Source organism: Girardinichthys multiradiatus, chromosome 19 (genome assembly GCF_021462225.1).
Source record: "Girardinichthys multiradiatus isolate DD_20200921_A chromosome 19, DD_fGirMul_XY1, whole genome shotgun sequence".
Taxonomy (NCBI): domain Eukaryota; kingdom Metazoa; phylum Chordata; class Actinopteri; order Cyprinodontiformes; family Goodeidae; genus Girardinichthys; species Girardinichthys multiradiatus.
The window spans coordinates 31,340,549-31,361,562 of NC_061811.1; the positions used below are offsets into that span (position 1 = coordinate 31,340,549).

Genomic DNA, 21,014 nt, shown 5'->3' on the forward strand with positions numbered 1-21,014 from the left:
AAAAAATGTAGAATTATGTTATCTTCTTATTGTCTAAATTTTAGGGACAGGCTCAAATATATAAATACACCTCCATTAATATTGGAATTAATATCCCTTCCTTGGTTGTAGAAAAACCACATGCTTATTGCTGCCAGCAACTAGCTCATGGTACAATGTTGGCTGGATATTTCATCACTCCTCTCATCAGGAATGGTGGAACACTTTTAAATTATGTGGTTTTCAGGCGCAGACCACGCTTTTAAAGATAATCCATTCATTTTCTAGACTGTAGAGGTTCAGGAAGTCTCCCAGCACCAGTTTTTGAAGTGTTTGGTTTAGAGATGGGAACCTTTCACATTTGAACCTATACGGTACCAATACCCGGTACCCTGGTACCTGTATTGGTACTCAGCGGTACCAATTTTCTGTACTTTTGTGTGTTTGTGGTAACACATTTTAATTTGCTTAATAATAAAATCTCAACTTGTTTCAATTTAACATTTATTTCTCAATATAAAAACTTTAACGAATATATCAGAGCAACATCCAGCTGTTTGTAATGTAACATCTCAGTTGTTACAAACATTTCTTCTCTCATGTTTCTGGCTGCAGACGACGAGTCGCTAACGGATGCAGGCGTGCTAACGGTGCTGAATGCAGGAGTTGTAGCCGTAGATCTGAGGCTGATGAAAATTGTCTCTTCAGCCTTGAGAAAAATCTGGTCCTTAACCAGGTGCTTCCTCAGATTAGAAGTATTCCCGCCGCTGGGCTTGCACTTCACTTCACAAATATTGCAGCGTAATCTGCATCGCTTTTTGAAATCTGGAACCATACTTTCAAGAGCTTTCTCTCAGCCATGCTGACTTTGTTTGATGGTTCCGCCGGCTACTGATGTCATTACCCTCTTGTGTTGTGCATGCAATGCTCTGTTCATGTCCAGCATGGAAAATCACCCACTCTTCCACTCCTTTATTGTTACAAAAATGCTTTTAGGTACTGTTTGATTTTACGTGAATAGGTACTCTGTAGTACTAATTCGGTCAGTACCTATAAAAGTACAGAATTCGGTACCCATCCCTTGTGTGGGATCATTGCGCTGCTGAGACACTCATAATCTGACCCAAACTGTCACCCTCAGATGAAATAAAATTGGTTATACTTTTCAAGGACAACCCTTGAAGCTGCTGGAGCGTCAGTGTCACTGTCTAAAGTGACATTAATGTGACCATAAGATGAACTGAAAGCAGGAGATCAGAATAACTTCTTGCTCCAAAATCAACAAATTCAAGCACAACTTGAACAAGCATGCCTTCTGTTTAGATGAGACGAGGCCATTTGGCCACGATAACAAGAAATATGTTTGAAGCTGGAAGTTTCAAACTCCACTTAATGTTTAGTCCAAAAAGGAACTGTTCTATCTTTAAAAAGAAGAGTGGTCCCATATCCTGGACCTTTTTGATGACTACAAAAAGCTGGTGGTTTTTCTCAAACCTTCTAAGCTGCATTTAGCATGAGTTGGCAGGGTTGTATGTATATATTTGCACCATGATGCATAATTTTGACTGAGTGGATATATTCAAACTTGTGCATCTGTTTGTTTTTAAAGATAATTGTAGATGTTTGTTGTAGATTTCCTTCACAATCATTAAAAGCCAACGATGATTATGGCATTTATGTCCATAATGGGTGAAGCTAAAACTGACTAGAACTGAATTAAGTGACTATTTGCGTTGTTCTGCCCTGTTCTTGGACATCTTTATGCATTTAAGTGGCCCTGTGTGTCCTCTCTGTCTGTTGCAGTATGACATGTTGAAAAAACGTCACGCTGAGGTTGAGGAGAAGCTGGAGGCATCAGAGATCCAGATTAAACAACAGTCTGCCGAATACAGAACCCTCCTGCAACAGAAAGAGGTGTGTACATACATTTGAAAGGGGAACAGTTATATTGAATACCTCTCTATAGACGCAAATGTCTAAATTTATGTCCCCTAGGTGGAGATTAGCCACCTAAAAGCTCGACAAAGTGGCCTCCAAGAAGAAGTCCAGAAGCTGCAGCAGTCAGCGCAGTCTGCGTCCTCCTCACCAGCAATGCTGCCGGTGACCACCGCCTCTCTGGCCACCACCTCTTCTTCTCCTTCCACCTTCCTGACACGTTCCGCAGGGTCTCATCATGGCTTTCATAGCGACGAAGTGGACATCAGTGATGTTCTTTGGTTGCAGCAAGAAATCAACAGGCTGTCCACAGAAGTCATGCGCCTGGAGGCGGAGGTGTCACATTGGAGGAGAGTCTCCCAGGTTAAATCATAGTTTTGAATTATTTGCCCAGGTTTTTTGATCCAGATAAGACTGTGGGAATTCTGCAAATCATTCCAGTAATAAAAAAAATATGTAATTCATGTTTTCAAACAATTGGTTTTATGTGAGATTTTCTTTTCAAAATACCTTAAAATTTCTTATGTCTGTCATATTTAGTTTCATTAAATGTCAGGAAGACACAACAGATTGTAGAAGGAACTGTTCTAAGTGGATATTTTATGGATTGTTCTACTGTTGTTGTACAGAAGCCCAGGATGGCCAGTTCAAGTTCTGATTCCAAAGTTTGTCCTTCAGTGTTAAGAGGAGGCTGAGGCGGGGATGATTGTTTTTTACAGTTCCGACACCAGTGAAGGCCACACACTGTTTTTATTATGTTTATATCATGCTCTGTTTTAGGCATCAACAACCACAGGAAGCAGTAATGGGGACCAGGGGGAGATTCTGAAACTACAGAGAACTATTAAGGTAAGTGTTGTAGCTTGTTGTGTTGCTGGTTTAGATCATATTTTTACCTAAAACAAATCTACATTTTAAAAAGTAATGCCGCTGTAAGTTTTTAACCTTTTTGGAACAGGAGTTACGGGATGAAATGAGTCGAGAGGTGGATGAACATCAGCATGAGCTGGCAGCTGTGCAGGACGCCCAGCGACAAAAGCTGGCAGAAATCACGAGGCGCCACAGAGAGGAGCTTGCAGAGTACGAGGAGAGGATCGACGAACTGGAGGAGCAGATTCACAGTGGTTAGATTCTTTCTCTTATTTTAGGATGTTTTCTTTATTATTTTTATTTTTTTAAGCTAAACAATGGCATGGGGTTACCATGTGAGAGAAAACAAATAGGATATCTTATCCAAATGATTGTCTGCAGGTGGTAGTCATGTCAGCTCTCCATCTGATGCCTCCAAACCACTTGAGCTCCAGAAAAACATACAGTCCCTGCAGGAAGCAGCAGAACAGCGCGAGAAGCAGCTGGCCGAATTGTCTGCCAGTCTGGAGGATGCACGGAAGAAACAGGCCTCTTTGCAGCTGGAGAGGAATGAAGCCCAGGAGGAGAATGCAGGGTTGCTGCAGAACTACTCACGGCTGCAGGCTTCTGTGGCTGAACTCCAGACACGAGTCCAGGAGCAGGAGGGGAAGGCTCTGCAAAAAACCCAATTCGAGCATGAGATTCAAACCTTAAGAAATAACTTAGCAGGTGGGGTTTATATATATAATATATATATATATATATATACACACTGACTAATGTGGGATGAAATGATCTGCTCTAGGTATTTTTTGTAAGGTGATTTTGGTTAGTGGATTGTTATAAATTAAACATGAAAAACAACCATCTTCGAGAATAACATCTTCACCAATGCTTTTTAACTTAGTAACATGTCATTTTTTGTAGCTGCAGAAAAAGAAATGGAGAGACTCAAGAACTGCTCAAAGGCAAGTATGAACAAAAGTGATACGTTTGTAAATTGTGTATAATCATAGTTGAATGTGTTGTTTTTTCTGTGTATTTGCTGCTTGTTCATGTTTATTAAACGTAACTTTTAGGCAGAGCCAAAAGAAGAGGTGGAGCATGCAGACATCTTAGAGCTGAACACCATTATTGGGACATTAAGGCAGGAAAAGGAGGTCCTGGAACAAGAAAAGGTTGGTTTATGTGATACAAATATAATGTTCCTTTTTCCTGTTTTGTCAAAGTATGAGTAATTGCTTACATGGCAGTATGGTGTGTTAGCCCTTTCTAAAACAGCAGCAAGTTTAAACACGGTTCTTTCTCTGATGCTTTGTATAGCACTTGATGGATACTGTTTTAACTTAGAAATATAGAAATTCTGCTAATGGTTGCAGTTAACCAGGTGTTGGTGTTCACTGTATAGAAACAAACATGCACTCAGAGACAGAGACTTTAATTATTGGAGACATGTTCTGTGGTCCCCTCCTTGAACCGTCACCTTAACGTGGTGGAGGGGTTTGAGTGCTCGAATGATCCTAGAGGCTATGTTGTCTGGGGCCTAAATGCCCCTGGTAGGGTCTCCCATGGCAAACAGGCTCTAGGTGATGGGTCAGACAAAGAGTGGTTCAAGAATCCATCATGAAGAACAAAATATCAAGGCACGTGACGTCGCCCGGTACGGCGGAGCCGGGGTCCCACCCTGGAGCCAGGCCTGGGGTCGGGACTCGTCGGAGAGCGCCTGGTGGCCGGGTTGCTCCTCGCGGGACCCGGCCGGGCCAAGCCCGAACGAGAGACGCGAGGCCATCCCCCAGTGGGCCCACCACCTGCAGGGGGAACCGTGAGGGACCGGTGCAAAGAGGATTGGGTGCGGACGAAGGTGGAGACCTCAGCGGCCCGATCCCCGGATGCTTAGGCTGGCTCTAGGGACGTGGAATGTCACTTCGCTGGGGGAGAAGGAGCCTGAGCTTGTGCGGGAGGTCGAGAGATATCGACTAGAAATAGTCTGGCTCGCCTCCACGCACAGCGTGGGCTCTGGAACCCATCTCCTTGAGAGGGGTTGGACTCTCTTCTACTCTGGAGTGGCCCACGGGGAGAGGCGGCGGGCTGGTGTGGGTTTGCTTGTTGCCCCCCCGTTCAGCCGTCTCGTGTTGGGGTTTACCCCAGTGGATGAGAGGGTCGTATCCCTGCGCCTTCGGGTTGGGGAGAGGTCTCTGACTATCATTTCAGCCTACGGGCCGAGTGGTAGTGCAGAGTACCCGGCCTTCTTGTCGGGGGTGCTGGATAGTGCCCCTCCCGGGGACTCCATTATTCTGCTGGGGGTCTTCAACGCCCATGTGGGGAACGACAGTGACACCTGGAGAGGCGTGATCGGGAGGAATGGCCTCCCGATCTGAATCCGAGTGGTGTTTTGTTATTGGACTTCTGTGCTAGTCACGGATTGTCCATAATGAACACCATGTTCAAACATAAGGGTGTCCATCAGTGCACTTGGCACCAGGATACCCTAGGCAGGAGGTCGATGATCGACTTTGTTGTCGTATCATCAGACCTTCGGCCGCATGTTTTGGACACATGGGTGAAGAGAGGGGCTGAGCTGTCCACTGATCATCACCTGGTGGTGAGTTGGATCCGCTGGAGGAGGAGAAAGCCAGACAGACTTGGCAGGCCCAAGCGCACAGTGAGGGTCTGCTGTGAACGCCTGGCGGAGCCCTCGGCCAGGGATGTATTCAACTCCCACCTCCGGGAGAGCTTCGACCAGATCCCGGGGGATGTTGGAGACATAGAGTCCAAGTGGACCATGTTCTCCGCATCTATTGTCGATGCTGCTGCCCATAGCTGCGGCCGTAAGGTCTGCGGTGCCTGTCGTGGCGGCAATCCCAGAACCCGGTGGTGGACACCGGCAGTAAGGGATGCTGTCAAGCTGAAGAAGGAGTCCTATCGGCTGTGGTTGCCTTGTGGGACTCCTGAGACGGCTGACGGGTACCGTGAGGCCAAGCGTGCTGCGGCCCGGGCTGTGGCAGAGGCAAAAACTCGGGCCTGGGAAGAGTTCGGTGAGGCCATGGAGAAGGACTACTGGTTGGCCTTGAAGCGATTCTGGCAAACTGTCTGGCGCCTCAGGAGGGGAAAGCAGTGCTTCGCCAACACTGTTTATAGTGGGGGCAGGAGACTGCTGACCTCGACTGAGGACATTATCGGGCGGTGGAAGGAGTACTTCGAGGATCTCCTCAATCCTGCCATCACGCATTCCCTGGTGGAAACAGAGGCTGGGGACATGGAGTTGGACTCTTTCATCACCCAGGCTGAAGTCACCGAGGTGGTTAAAAAGCTCCACGGTTGCAAGGCTTCGGGGGTGGATGAGATCCGCCCTGAGTACCTCAAGTCTCGGGATGTTGTAGGGCTGTCATGGTTGACAAGCCTCTTCAACATTGCGTGGCGGTCGGGGACAGTGCCTCTGGAGTGGCAGACTGGGGTGGTGGTCCCCCTTCATAAGAAGTGTGACCGGAGGGTGTGTTCCAACTACAGGGGGATCACACTCCTCAGCCTCCCTGGTAAGGCCTATGCCAGGGTATTGGAGAGGAGAGTCCGACCGATAGTCGAACCTCGGCTTCAGGAGGAGCAGTGTGGTTTTCGTCCTGGCCGTGGAACACTGGACCAGCTCTATACCCTCTACAGGGTGCTCGAGGGTTCATGGGAGTTTGCCCTACCGGTTCACCTGTGTTTTGTGGACCTGGAGAAGGCATTTGACTGTGTCCCTCGTGATGCCCTGTGGGGGGTGCTCCAGGAGTATGGAATCGGGGGCCCTTTATTAGGGGCCATCCGGTCCCTGTACAAGTGGAGCAGGAGTTTGGTCCGCATTGCCGGCACTAAGTCGGACCTGTTCCCAGTGCATGTTGGACTCCGGCAGGGCTGCCCTTTGTCACCGGTCCTGTTCATAACTTTTATGTACAGGATTTCTAGACGCAGCCAAGGGCCAGAGGGGGTCTGGTTTGGGGACCAGTGGATTTCGTCTCTTCTTTTTGCGGATGACGTGGTCCTGCTGGCCCCCTCTAGCCAAGACTTACAGCATGCGCTGTGGCGGTTCGCAGCCGAGTGTGAAGTGGCTGGGATGAAGATCAGCTCCTCCAAGTCCGAGGCCATGGTAGTCGACCGGAAAAGGGTGGCTTGTCCTCTTCAGGTTGGAGGGGAGTTCCTGCCTCAAGTGGAGGAGTTTAAGTATCTCGGGGTCTTGTTCACGAGTGAGGGAAGAATGGAGCGGGAGATCGACAGACGGATTGGTGCGGCTGCCACAGTAATGGGGGCGCTATGCCGGTCCGTTGTGGTGAAGAGAGAGCTGAGCCGAAAAGCGAAGCTCTCAATTTACTGGTCGGTCTACGTTCCTACCCTCACTTATGGCCATGAACTTTGGGTCATGACCGAAAGAACGAGATCCCGGATACAAGCGGCTGAAATGAGTTTCCTCCGTAGGGTGGCCGGGCACTCCCTTAGAGATAGGGTGAGGAGCTCGGCCATCCGGGAGGTGCTCGGAGTAGAGCCGCTGCTCCTCCACATCGAGAGGAGCCAGTTGAGGTGGCTCGGGCATCTATACCGGATGCCTCCTGGACGCCTTCCTCGGGAGGTGTTCCAGGCACGTCCCACCGGGAGGAGGCCCAGGGGACGGCCCAGGACACGCTGGAGGGACTATGTCTCTCGGCTGGCCTGGGAACGCCTTGGGCTCCCCCTGGAGGAACTGGAGGAGGTGTCTGGAGAGAGGGACGTCTGGGCATCTCTGCTGAGTCTGCTGCCCCCGCGACCCGGTCCCGGATAAAGCGGAAGACGACGTGTACGAGTACGAGTATGTTCTGTGGTCTGATTAAACTGAAATGGAAATTTTTGGCCATAATGATCATCATAGGTACATCTGCAACAAGGGTAGGAGCAGTCTAAAAAAGCGAAACACGTTATTGGATGAGCATGTCACCATTGGCGTATCAGATACTTTTCTACATATATTTATACACATAAACAATACAAACTGACTCCATTTTAAATATAATTCTGAATCACCAACTTCATGACTAAATAACACATTACCTTCATTATTTTAGTCCTACCTTGCAACTGCAAAAGGTAAAGGAAAACGAGGGAAAACATGGCCAGTTAAACGAACCAATCAATGTTTGTGCAGAGCAATCTCTTAAACTTTGGAACCTCCCACTTACAGTCTGCAGATGGACCCCTCTCTTACATTTGGAGAACAAAGGAGGACATTTGCAAGCCGGAGAGCCACATCCCAACTGTAAAGTAGGGGGGTGGCAGCATCATGTTGTGCTGCAGAGGGGGACTGGTGCAGTTTATGAATTAGATGGCAAGAACATTCTGTGGAAATATTAAAGCAGCATCTCAAGACACCAGTCAGTAAGTTGGAGCTTGGACTGAGATGGGTCTTTCAAAATGGACAATGATATGCTAATAATAATACAACTAAATTAGCTATAAAATGGCTTCAGGACAACAAAGTCATTGTATTGGAATGGACATCACAAAGCAGTGATCTGAGGGGTCCAAGTTTTTTTTTTTTTTTTTTTAAAGGACCAAAACTATTGTGGGAAGTTTGAGGAAGGAGACCCAGAACGTTTGACCCAAGTCAGTTTAAAATGCAATTAACCAAATACTAAAGAAATGGATGCAAACCTCTGAATTTGAAGAAAATTATCTCAGGCATTATGCTGCGTTCCATTTGTAATCTGAAGTTGAAATTTCCAACCTCCGAGTAGAAAATTTCAACTGGAAAGTAATTCCGAGAAAGTCGGAATTACAAGACCGAAAGTCAGGGCAACACGACCATACCCGACTTCCGCTTTCAAAATGGTTGCTACTCTTATCAATGGTGGTAAAACAATCTTATTGTGACTGTTTTTGGCAGTTCTTTATTATTTATGCAACATTTAGTCAGACATAAACATACTACTTTTCAGTGTTTATAAGGCAAGATGTTTCCACGATGTTATATGCACGATATTCCCCGTAGAACAGTGTTTATTGTCATCGTTATTGTTGTAAAACTGCTGTAACAGTTGCTAGCAACACAAACTTAAAACAATCAGGAAAACTGGAACGCTTTACGTCGGAGATGATGTAAACTCCGACATCCCAGTTTTGACTTCCGAGGTTAATGGAACGCAGCATTATTCTGGCATTTAGCAAAAAGAAATTATTTTTGTAATCTAACTGACTTAAAACAGAAACACTTTGTTTGATTTTATGTTTTCAGTAAGTAAGTGTTTGTCAATATCTGGTTTCAACTGCTTAGTTTTATAGACTTCATCACTCTAAATGTATTAATAGTAATTATTAGGTGTGAAAATCAGTGTGCAGCGTTAGAGTAAAAAAATGTTTTTTGAATGGTTTTCTCTTCAAAGCTCGGTCTGCAAGAGAGACTGAAACTAGCAGAGGAGCAAACGGTTACCAGTAATGCATCATTAATGGAGTCTGGTGAAGTGGAGACCCTGGAGGATCTGAAGGTAGAGCTGGAGAGAAGAGACAAGGTCCTGAGAGCCACTGAGGAGGAAAGGGAGACCCTCATGTCCGAGCTGGAGGAGTTGGACCGACAGAACCAGGAAGCAACACAGGTCTGGTTGACTGCAGTTCTACCTTCATTAACCAACGGTTATTGGACTTTTTTTTTCTGACATTTCATTACAGCAAACTGTGTTTGTGGATGCTATATTTATTGCATCTGCGGTTGTCATATTTTTATTAATTGAAGCAACAAAATCTGATACAGAAGATTTGAGAAAAATTTAACCATTAACATTTTGTTGGGCTGGAGAAAAAAAAATCTCATGTTAAAAATAGTTCAGTCATTGCAACCCCTAACAGTTCATTCAAAATAATTGTTTTGGAGGCATGCACATTGAGGTCCTACCATCACAACCATACATATATGGGGTTAGCTACTCTAATTGGACTTTCACCTTGGTCGGATGAAACTAAGATCAGATTTTTTTTTAAAGTCCTTTTGATTACATAAGAGGTTGTGTGATGCTGGGGGCCTGTTTCTCTGCCAAAGGCTTTGGGAACCTTGTTAGAGTCCAGAGAAGTCGTTTTACAATCATGTGGGTTCAATTCTGGCTTCCTACAGCCATATGTTGATGTGTCCCTGGGCAAGGCATTTAAACTTCAAGTTGCAATCTGAGTATCGGTGTATAATTTCTGAGCGTATTGCATTTGAAAGTGCCACTGAGTGAATGTGGCTCTAGTGTAAAGTACTTTGAGTGGTTGGGAGGACTGGAAAAGGGCTTTATAAATTCAGTACTTTTACCCTTTAACCATTTAGTCTGAAAATGGGTCGCAAAACATATTTGCAGAATAATGATCCAAAACACACCGACAAATCGACACGTAAAATAATTCGTCAAACACCAACTGTCTTCCATTTTTAGCTCTGTCCTCTTCCCAGTATTCTACCGAGTACCTGTGGGCTGAGCTGAAGAGCGCATAAGAACCAGAACCCTGGACGATCTAAACAGATTGTCTAAAGAGGAATTCATTTTTTTTCTCCTCACTAAATAAATGTTCTCAAAGTAGAGGTTGTATTTTTCTTTTTTTTTTAATTGTCGGTTTGAGACGATGAAGTAATTAAATGGTTTTTCTACATATTTCTACAAGGGGTGGCATGCTATTAAAGTTCTAAAATTAAAGATATATATTTTTTAACTTCCGTAGCAAAGTAATATAATGGATTTTTTTTATTTCCTTTCCACTATTTGTTTTAGCATTTGATCACTGCGAAGGAACAGCTCTCTGGACAGTTGAAGGAAGCTGAGACAGAGCTGATCAGAACCACTGCAGAGCTCAACACCACCAAGGATCAGAAAAGAGCACTGGAGCAAGAGCTGGAGACCCAAAAAGAGAAAATGAGCCAAAGTGCATTCACCCTTAATGACCTGCACATGGGCAAACAGCAACTGGAACAGACGGTGAAGGAGCTGAAAGACACGCTGGGACGTGCACACGAGCAGGGTCGGGAAGCACGCAGAGAAGTGGCTGAGCTGAAGAAGACCCTGCAGGAACGAGAGGAGCAGTTAGCTGCTGCTAAAGAAGAGATGGATCAAGGAGAAGAGAGGCAGGCTGAGGTTCAGAGAGCTGAGGAGATGGCAGGGAAGGAGAGGGAACTGTCAGACCTCAGGAGGGAAATAGATGAAATGCGGAGCTCCTATGAAAAGGGGATGTCGGAGGAGTCTGAGATGAAGATGGAGAACAGGAGGCTGAAGGAGGAGCACGAGAAGGGCTTGAGAAAGGTAGAGGAGCTAAGCAAGCAGCTGAAAGAAAACAAGGCTGCTCTCAAAAGGATGGAAAGGGAGAAGGATACTCGTATTGAAGCTTTCAAGATTGAGAAGAATCAGCTTGAGGGTGAGCTGTCACAGGCTGAGAGAGCGCTGTCAGAACAGGTAAAACAGTACAAGCAGACCATTGAGGAACTGACCCGAGCTAGATCCATGGACGCCTCGACTTTACAAACCGAGCATGAGTCTGCAATCAAACTAAACCAGGACAAAGATCTAGAGATCGCTAAGCTGAGGAGAGACATAGAGCAGCTGACATCAGACCACAGAGACACCAACGAGATGCTTTCAATCACGGTTGCTGGACAGAAGCAGCTGACAGACTTGCTGCAAGAGAAGGATGTCTTTGTGGAAACATTAAAACAAAATGCTGCAGATTTACAGAGGGAGATGGAGAACTCAATTTCCATCATGACCAAAGAGGAAGAAATCCTCAAACAAGCACTGGAGGAAAAGGATAAGCAGCTGGGTGGGATGAAGGAGGAGAACAGCCATTTGAAAGAGGAGATAGATCGGCTGAAGGACCAGCAGAGCAGATCTCAACCTCTGGCCGAACCCAAGACACTAGAAATCATTACAGAGCTGGAGACTGAGATTACTCAGCTGAAGTCCTCCAGGAACGGTTTGGAAGAAGAACTTCGGTCCCTCAAGAGAACTTCAGAGGAGCAGCAGGCTTCACTGCAGGCTCAGCAGAGTGAACTTGAACTGGCCCACACTCGCCATCAGCAGACCACACTCAATTATGACAGACTCATTCATGCCAAAGATGAAGAAATAACCCGCCTCCAGCAAAGTGTGGATCTCCTCAATGAGAGTCAGGGCCACCTTCGAGCTTTACATGGAGAAGTTATCCTGCAGGAGGACAAGACAAGGTCCCTCAGTCAGGAGAACGACAACGAGAAGCATGACCTGTCCAAGGTGGAAATAGAGAAACTGGTTCGGGGGATCAAGGAGAAAGAGACTGAGATCAGCCAGCTGAATGAAAAGAACCTCTCACTGACCAGGCAGCTGGACCAGCTGGTGGTTTCTCGTGATGAAGTGGGTAAACTCTCCCAAATGATCCGGCAAAAAGATCTGGAAATCCAGGCGCTTCATGCTCAGGTCTCAATGGGACACAGCCAGGATGTCCTGTATTTGCAGCAGCAGCTGCAGGCGTTGGCTGTGGAGAGGGAGCAGATGCTAGCTGTACTCAATGAAAAGACAAGAGAGAACAGCCAGCTCCGATCAGATTATCACCGTCTTATGGACATCATGGCTGGGAAGGACGCCGCTTTAGTGAAGCTTCAGCAGGAGAATCAGCGCCTCTCCCACATGAGCGACTCCTCGGGAAGCCAAGAAATGTTCAAGGAGACAATCCAAAACCTGTCTCGGATTATCAGGGAGAAGGACATAGAGATTGATGCTTTGACTCAGAAGTGTCAAACCTTGGTGACCGTCCTGCAGTCTACAGGAGGAGAGCCTGGTGCTGCTTTAGGGGGTGTCAGCAGCAACCAGTTTGAGGAATTGCTCCACGAAAGGGATACACTGAAGCAGCAGGGGAAGAAGATGGAGGAGTGGAAGCAGCAGGTGATCACAACGGTCAAGAACATGCAGCACGAGTCTGCACAGCTGCATGAAGAACTGATCAAGCTGCAGAGCCAGGTCTCTGCTGACAGCGACTGCAGCTCCAAGCTGTCTGTAGACTATGCTCGACTGATCCATAACTATGAGCAGAAGGAGAAGAGGCTGGGAGGTTTGAGCCTTGAACTTGCACAGGTCCAGCAGACCATCAGTCAGCTCAGTACCACCAAGGATGTGCTGCTGGGTAAACTGGATAGTGTTGCACAGACTCCTGAGGTGATGGACACCCAATCGAGCGGTCTCTCTCTAAATGTTGAGGCCCAAACCCAACACAATGCCTTCCCTGTAAATAATAACAACCTGCAGAGAGAAACGGAAGCTCTGCAGGCACAGCTGGCTGAGAAAGAAAACCTGATCAGGACTCTTCAGGAAAACAACCACCGGCTCTCCAATGCAGCGTCCACCTCGGAGGGCGAACAGAGGAGCCAGGCCGAGGAGGTTCGTCAGGTCCGAGAGAGACTGGAGTCCCTGCAGAGGTCGGTGAGGGAAAAAGATTTGCTCATAAAAACCAAAGGAGATCAGCTAACTCAAGTGAGTGAGGCGCTGCGCAACCGTGAAAATGACTACGAGGTGTTAAAGCAGGCGGTGACCAACCTGAAAGAGCGTGCTCTCATCTTGGAGATGGATTCGAAGAAGCTGAAAGAAGAGAACGAGCAGGTAGTTGCACGCTCTCGAGAAAAGGAGTCTGAGTTTAGAGCTCTGCAGGAAACAAATATGCAAGTTTCATTACTGCTCAGAGAAAAGGAGTTTGAACTGAGCGCGATAAGCGAGAAGGCTGCCACAGTGGAGAGGATGCTCAAGGACAAAGAGCTGGTCAGTTTGTTACAGAACGCCTTTGTTTCTTCTCAGTTAATGTGAAAAAGTACAGCATTCGAACAATTGATACAGAAAATGTTTCCATAGATGTTGCAATGATATACACTGATGTTGATTTGTGTCACAGGGTAAATCTGGTGAACTTAATCAACTCCTGAATGAACTGAAGTCCATGCAGGAGAAAGCGGTGATGTTCCAGCAGGAGAGAGATCAGATGATGATGGCACTTAAGCAGAAGCAAATGGAAACCACTGCTCTACAGTCTGAGGTAAAAGGATGACAATCATTCAGTGCTCTTTAGTTTTAATAAAGGAATTATAAAATGTTCAGAACCTGAGGAGATAAAGTAGGGATGCATCTATCAGTTTTTATGGCTAATTTCCCATCTCGGGTAAAGGTAAAGCTTTAACCTGCCAATGTAAGCGCAGTCATTGATTATTTACATTAGGAGCAGAGGAGACGTCACACTGTGTGAGAGAGAGCAGTCGTTTAAACCAGGATTTTACTAAATATATGCAAATATTTCCATTCACACTTTTTATGAAAAAACAAGGCAATCATTATTGCTGAGATGTTGTTTCACTTGAGGAGAGTTGTTGTGGTTTCAGCTGCAGCATACGAGGGATAAAGAGCAGCGTCTCAACCTGGAGCTGGAAAGGCTGCGCAATCACCTGTTGGAGATTGAAGATTCATACACAAGAGAAGCCCTTGCTGCAGAAGACCGGGAGACTGAACTGCGTAGGCGGGTGGTGCAGCTGGATGAGAAACTAGCTACGTCCTCAAATGCTGTGGAAAATGCCAGGTTTGCATGAACTAAAACTTTGTCCAATGATTTAGAGGATTTTTTAACTACTACTAGCTGTAATGATTTATTTCTTGCAAGCTCAACTGGAAGGTTTCAGCAAGTCTCTCTGCTCCTCTTTCCAGCCAACAGGCCAGCATGCAGGTGGAGTCTCTGCAGGAGCAGTTAAGCAATGCGGTGAAGCAGAGAGACGACACACTCGCACAACTTAGAACCTCTCAGGAACAAGTCAGGCAGTATGCAGTGTCGCTCTCAAACCTCCAGATGGTGCTAGAGCAATTCCAACAAGGCAAGTTCAGCTGAAGAATTCATGATTATGCCAGCAAATGCTGTGTAGCTCTCGTTTTGTTGTGTTGAAACTATATTTTATCTCTTCTGGTACCTTCCCTATTTATTGTGTTAGTTATTTATCTCTATCCATAGAGGAGAAAGCCATGTACTCGGCAGAACTTGAGAAGCACAAAAAGGAGAAGGACGAGTGGAGAAGAAAAGCTCTCCTCCTTGAAGATCAAGCATCTGCCCTGCAGGTAAATCAGCCAACAGTAAATGCACAAGGCCATGTCGGTTCCTTTAAAGTCTTAATTCTGCTCAGTGAACGTTGCAGTGAAATGTTCATAGTTAGTGATTTTACTTCTCTCAGATCAATTTGGATGAAGCCACTGCTGCTCTAGATTCAGCGTCTCGTCTCACAGATCAGATCGATCAGAAAGAAGAGCAAATTGAAGAGCTAAAGAAACAAGGTGAGATGCGGTGGAGTTTCTCCATTTTGTACCCATAACCAAACTGTTTTGTACCAATGTCCTCATGGAAATGCTCAAATCTCACATTTATTTTTATTTGTATATTATTCGCTGATGATTTTATATTGCTCCATTTTTCAGGTAGCTGTAGCTCGGAATCCTGATTCCGATCAAACTGAAATAACTATGAGCAACCTCCTTCAACCACAGTTCCTCACTATAGACCTCAAATAAATAGAAAAATGACTTTAAATTATTGCGTTTTATACAGTGAGTTAATGTATGTTGCCCAGAAAATGCCAGGGAGGAAAGTATGAATTGGCAAATAAACGAAGTAACATTTTTGGACTAAAACCAGAGCTCTCAGATTATGAAACAAAATACAGGTCCTTCTCAAAATATTAGCATATTGTGATAAAGTTCGTTATTTTCCATAATGTCATGATGAAAATTTAACATTCATATATTTTAGATTCATTGCACACTAACTGAAATATTTTAGGTCTTTTATTGTCTTAATACGGATGATTTTGTCATACGGCTCATGAAAACCCAAAATTCCTATCTCACAAAATTAGCATATCATTAAAAGGGTCTCTAAACGAGCTATGAACCTAATCATCTGAATCAACGAGTTAACTCTAAACACCTGCAAAAGATTCCTGAGGCCTTTAAAACTCCCAGCCTGGTTCATCACTCAAAACCCCAATCATGGGTAAGACTGCCGACCTGACTGCTGCCCAGAAGGCCACTATTGACACCCTCAAGCAAGAGGGTAAGACACAGAAAGACATTTCTGTCTTTTATTAAGACAATAAAAGACCTGAAATATTTCAGTTAGTGTGCAATGAATCTAAAATATATGAATGTTAAATTTTCATCATGACATTATGGAAAATAATGAACTTTATCACAATATGCTAATATTTTGAGAAGGACCTGTAAATGCTCCTCTAAAGCATAAAACTGGATGGAGATGGATGCCTTTATCATAAAGTGACTTACAAAGTAAATATATTTTTCTCCGTCTCTCTTATCAGGTAAACCATTACATCACAGCAAATTCTCGGACTGTTTTTGTTGCCCGTTCTCAGGCTTCTCAGACTGTATTTGTTTAGTCCTGAAACAAGCCTTTATCTTTACTTTGCAAGTCTATATATATACTAACTTTGGCATATCTGGAAACATGACTCGATTCCACCATGGGCAGCCATTTCTGTTCACATTTAATACTGTTATGTGTGTTTTGTTTTTGAGAAATCTAAACTTTATTAAAATATGCATTGCATTCAAAACCCATTAGATTAGATGTTCTGAAGTATTTCTTTAGTTCACCAGTGTCGGTGCGCCAAGCAGAGATGCAAAGCAAGTAGCCCTACCTGTTGTATATCACAGCTAAATGTGACCTAAACATATTGAAACATCTGCAGACTTTTATAACAAGGAATAAGTTTCTGTTTCTCGTGGAATGACTATACTGTGTTTGTGTTGCAGTGGATGTGAGGCAGGAGATGTTGGAGGAGGCACAAAAGAAACTCATGAACCTCCTGAACAGCACAGAAGGAAAGATAGACAAGTAAGTTGAGCCTTTATGTTCCGTCTGCTATTCGTAACGCCAGTTAAATGGGGATTTTGAAACAATATCCACATGCTTTTGATCAGAATTGCAGAACTTGTGACCGATTGTTTTTATTTTTATTTTTATCTCAGTTTCTGTAAAGCTTTTCTGAAGCTGCAGGAATTGATTTTGCCTGATTTATTTTTAAGAACTATAGAATAAGATATATATATATATATAATTAAAAAATATATATCAGAGCCTCAAAATCTCGTTTTCTAGCCTTACCGCCACAAGCAGTAATTAATTGTTTGTATTATGGGCAGAGGCGACCCAGAGAGAGCAGGTACTGTGTTGCAAGGTTTTACTGACATTTTAAAACTAAAGAAAGATGATTATGGTGTTGACATTTTAAACTTTTTAAAAACCTGTTAGGTATTATTTAGTCAACTCAAAGGCAAGAACGATACAGTCAATTTACTTTCAATTCAATTCAATTCAGTTTTATTTATATAGCGCCAATTCACAACACATGTTGTCTCAAGGCACTTCACAACAGTCAGGTACATACATTCCAATTAATCCTAACCATTGAACAGTGCAGTCGGAGTTAGCTTTTTATTCAAATTGATAAAAAGTTTTTCTATCTAAGGAAACCCAACAGATTGCATCCAGTCAGTGACTTGCAGCATTCCCTCCTCCTGGATGAGCATGTAGAGACAGTGGACAGTCACTGGCGTTGACTTTGCAGCAATCCCTCATACTGAGCATGCATGTAGCGACAGTGGAGAGGAAAAACTTCCTTTTAACAGGAAGAAACCTCCAGCAGAACCAGAACCAGGCTCAGTGTGAGCGGCCATCTGCCACGACCGACTGGGGGTTAGAGAGAACAGAGCAGAGACACAAAAAGAACAAAGAAGCACTGATCCAGGAGTACTTTCTATGGGAAGGAAAAGTAAATGTTAATGGATGTAGCTCCTTTAGTCGTTTCACCTAGAAAGAAAGAACAGATAAACTCTGAGCCAGTTTTCAAGGTAAGAGTCTGAAAGAGAGCACATAGAGTTAGTCACAGTAAAAGGTCAGTCAATTTCCATGTCTAGGAGAGAGAAAGGGTTAAACACTAAAAGACTGGGCTATGTGGATCATCGGTAGAGGGTGAGCATTAAGTTGTTGCCAGCAGAAGCTTGGACGATGCCCCCCTCCAGAAAGGTGTCACAGGTAGACACAGAGTCAGGCCAGGTGTAGCTTCTAGGAAGAGAATAGAGAGAACAAGGTTAAAAGCTGAAATAACAGCAAATAATGCAAAATTGGAGAGTAGTGTGAGAATGTAGCAAAGAGGGTGAAAGTGGTCATTATGTCCTCCAGCAGCCTAAGCCTATAGCAGCATAACTACAGAGATAGTGCAAGGGTAGCTCTGCAGTACAGACTACAAAGTGTTGGCACCCTTCTCTCTTTATTTATACATGCTGGTTCACACACAGTTCAACAAACATTCAGGGTGTGTGTGTGAGGTCAGAAAGGTTAGGGTTCATGTGTTTTGATTTTAAACAGAGAGAGAGAGTGAGGACTCTGTACCAGTCCCTAGATGTTGCTGATAAAAGCATAACTCATTCCTCTCCCCGTCTCCCTTTCTGTGACATGTAAGGAGTGAAAAGCACTTAGAGCAGACATGAGTGATAAACAATACAAAAGTTTTCAAACCCTAACAAAACCTTTAAAATTTTTAGTTTAAAACTTATTTTATTATATAATGTACAATATTAGCGAGCAGTGCAGTTAGCATCGCAAATCTGTTAGCGTTTTAAATCTGTGTTCTTCCTGTGACTCCATTGAAACTGAAAATAGCTCATTTTGCAGTCAGTAGCAGCGTCCACACTGAAGAGTGTTGTCGGAAAATCATCTGATCCGGTCAACGGCTGGTTAACTCATTTCCATTACAAATCTAGTTTAATTTCTATGAATAAGGGTCAACCTGATAAAAACTTTGTGGTAAAATTAAGAAATGAAAAAATATACTGCAGGTCTTCTATTCAGGGCTTGTAATTTACGCAGCTACTTAAAATGAGATGTTTAACCTTGAAATGTGTTGTGTATGTTTTTCTGTCTGCAGGGTACTGATGCGTAACCTGTTTTTGGGCTACTTCCACACACCTAAAACCAAGCGCGCTGATGTGCTCAGACTCATGGGGAGTGTGTTGGGACTGAACCGAGAACAAGTTGATCAGGTTAGAGATTGATTGTTTTCATATTCACACTATTTGGTTAACTCATTTTAACCTGAAGTACCTGAGCAACATTTCCTTTAAAATCTTGGGAAAAAAATACTTGAACTATATAAAAGCTTAACATTAAAAAGATTTGTTTTATCTCATCTAGGGTTTTCTTTCATGCCTCAAGTTTCTACAGATGGTTGAAAATAGGAGGTATTACTGGACAGTGTTAAATACTTTATTTTCTGTAGCTGTTTTTATAGGAACCATAATAGTAATACTTGGTGGTTAATGTTTGGCTTAGTTTGCCATATATGCCATAAATTAATCTATAAATGAATAAAATATAAATAAATTAATAAAATCTTGGACTGATTCAAACCAAAATTGACATTTTTAAACATTTTGGAACTAGTTTCTCTGTCCAACATCACTATTGTGCACTTCAACTATAAAACAGAATACAGAATAATTTAATATCTACTCGTACTCGTCGTCTTCCGCTTTATCCGGGACCGGGTCGCGGGGGCAGCAGACTCAACAGAGACGCCCAGACGTCCCTCTCTCCAGACACCTCCTCCAGTTCCTCCGGGGGGAGCCCAAGGCGTTCCCAGGCCAGCCGAGAGACATAGTCCCTCCAGCGTGTCCTGGGCCATCCCCTGGGCCTCCTCCCGGTGGGACGTGCCTGGAACACCTCCCAAGGAAGGCGTCCAGGAGGCATCCAGTATAGATGCCCGAGCCACCTCAACTGGCTCCTCTCAATGTGGAGGAGCAGCGGCTCTACTCCGAGCCCCTCCCAGATGGCCGAGCTCCTCACCCTATCTCTAAGGGAGTGCCCGGCCACCCTACGGAGGAAGCTCATTTCAGCCGCTTGTATCCGGGATCTCGTTCTTTCGGTCATGACCCAAAGTTCATGGCCATAGGTGAAGGTAGGAACGTAGACTGACCAGTAAATTGAGAGCTTTGCTTTTCGGCTCAGCTCTCTCTTCACCACAACGGACCGGCACAGCGCCCCCATTACTGTAATTTAATATCTAGTTTAACATTATTTATTATGATAAACTGTTATATATTCTAGGGAAATTTCGAAATAAATGCAAAACGTGCAGCTACTATATGACTCATAAAAGTTATTATTACTAAAATAGAATGAGTCTATAATATGTTTAAAAAAACAGTAGCTTAAAACGTTTTTGGATGTGATCAATATGTAACCGTTAAAACTATTAATATTAGTAACAGTAGAAACGAGTATGAACTTATTGTTTATTCACAGCAGCCTGTGCTCCTGTATCTGCAGCACACAAACATCATTGTGTGTGTTGCATTGGCAAAATCTGCAGTACTGACAAACTGCATGAATAGGAAAGCAAAAACACACGGAGGAATGAGCAGTCAGAAAGGCCGGAAGCCAAGCATAGCTGCTTTTTGTGGTTTATTCAAGGTGTCGGAATGATGACTGAAATGATCTGTATTGCTGTCTCTTAATATTCCTGAACTTCCCATTTGAAGCCAAATTTTCTCACATTTCACCAAAGAGTTTTTTAGCAACAATTTACGAGGTGAAACATTTTTTTTCCCTAACATTCGAACATGTTTGGAAATCTGCTTCCTGTCCAGGAGTGAGATAGAGAAATGATTGAAACTTATTTTTGCCTGTCTGGTTTACATCTACAGCCATACAACTTTGGGATACAACCAAGAAACAAGCCTAACTTTGTGCAACAAGAACCATTCCAGCATTATTTGTCTAATCTAATAAATCTAATAGATGCAGAAAGTTTTGGCTTTAATTAAAACCTAATCATCTTCATATGAAAGCCTCCCAACCCTTGTTGGTAGAACGTTAAACCTGGGACTCATGTCAGACCTATTTAATTTCAGACATGTATTGCAAAACATTTAAAATTAAGTGTTTCAACAAAACTACAGATGTTATTTAACGTTGCTGTAGCACAATGTTAACCAAGTCATGACAGGGCTGTCCCTAATTCTTGTTGCTGGTTCATTTTACTGTTTACATACTCAACCATAGGTGGCACTGACCATACCGTGAGACAACAACCTTTTCATCTTGTCCTTCAGAGCCGGTTTATCCGCCAAAAAACCCCAGCAACTATTTTTTTTTAACTTCAGCAGCCCCTGAAAATCCTCAGAGCTCAGACCTGAAAAAGAAAGTATCGTCCTTTCCAGATC

The 21,014-nt window shown here is 44.0% G+C and overlaps 1 protein-coding gene across 1 annotated transcript in view; it reads left to right on the plus strand.

Moving 5' to 3' along the window:
• trip11 (thyroid hormone receptor interactor 11) overlaps positions 1 to 21,014 on the plus strand; it is a 29,360-nt gene that overhangs the window by 4,263 nt on the left and 4,083 nt on the right. Inside the window, exons 3-18 of the mRNA XM_047346182.1 lie at positions 1,783 to 1,893; positions 1,975 to 2,277; positions 2,695 to 2,763; positions 2,873 to 3,038; positions 3,166 to 3,492; positions 3,691 to 3,731; positions 3,843 to 3,941; positions 9,147 to 9,356; positions 10,503 to 13,505; positions 13,636 to 13,776; positions 14,117 to 14,310; positions 14,436 to 14,599; positions 14,734 to 14,837; positions 14,951 to 15,050; positions 16,545 to 16,626; positions 18,719 to 18,833. Coding sequence (XP_047202138.1) covers positions 1,783 to 1,893; positions 1,975 to 2,277; positions 2,695 to 2,763; positions 2,873 to 3,038; positions 3,166 to 3,492; positions 3,691 to 3,731; positions 3,843 to 3,941; positions 9,147 to 9,356; positions 10,503 to 13,505; positions 13,636 to 13,776; positions 14,117 to 14,310; positions 14,436 to 14,599; positions 14,734 to 14,837; positions 14,951 to 15,050; positions 16,545 to 16,626; positions 18,719 to 18,833 — 5,229 coding nt within the window. The remainder of the gene's footprint in view (positions 1 to 1,782; positions 1,894 to 1,974; positions 2,278 to 2,694; positions 2,764 to 2,872; positions 3,039 to 3,165; positions 3,493 to 3,690; positions 3,732 to 3,842; positions 3,942 to 9,146; positions 9,357 to 10,502; positions 13,506 to 13,635; positions 13,777 to 14,116; positions 14,311 to 14,435; positions 14,600 to 14,733; positions 14,838 to 14,950; positions 15,051 to 16,544; positions 16,627 to 18,718; positions 18,834 to 21,014) is intronic.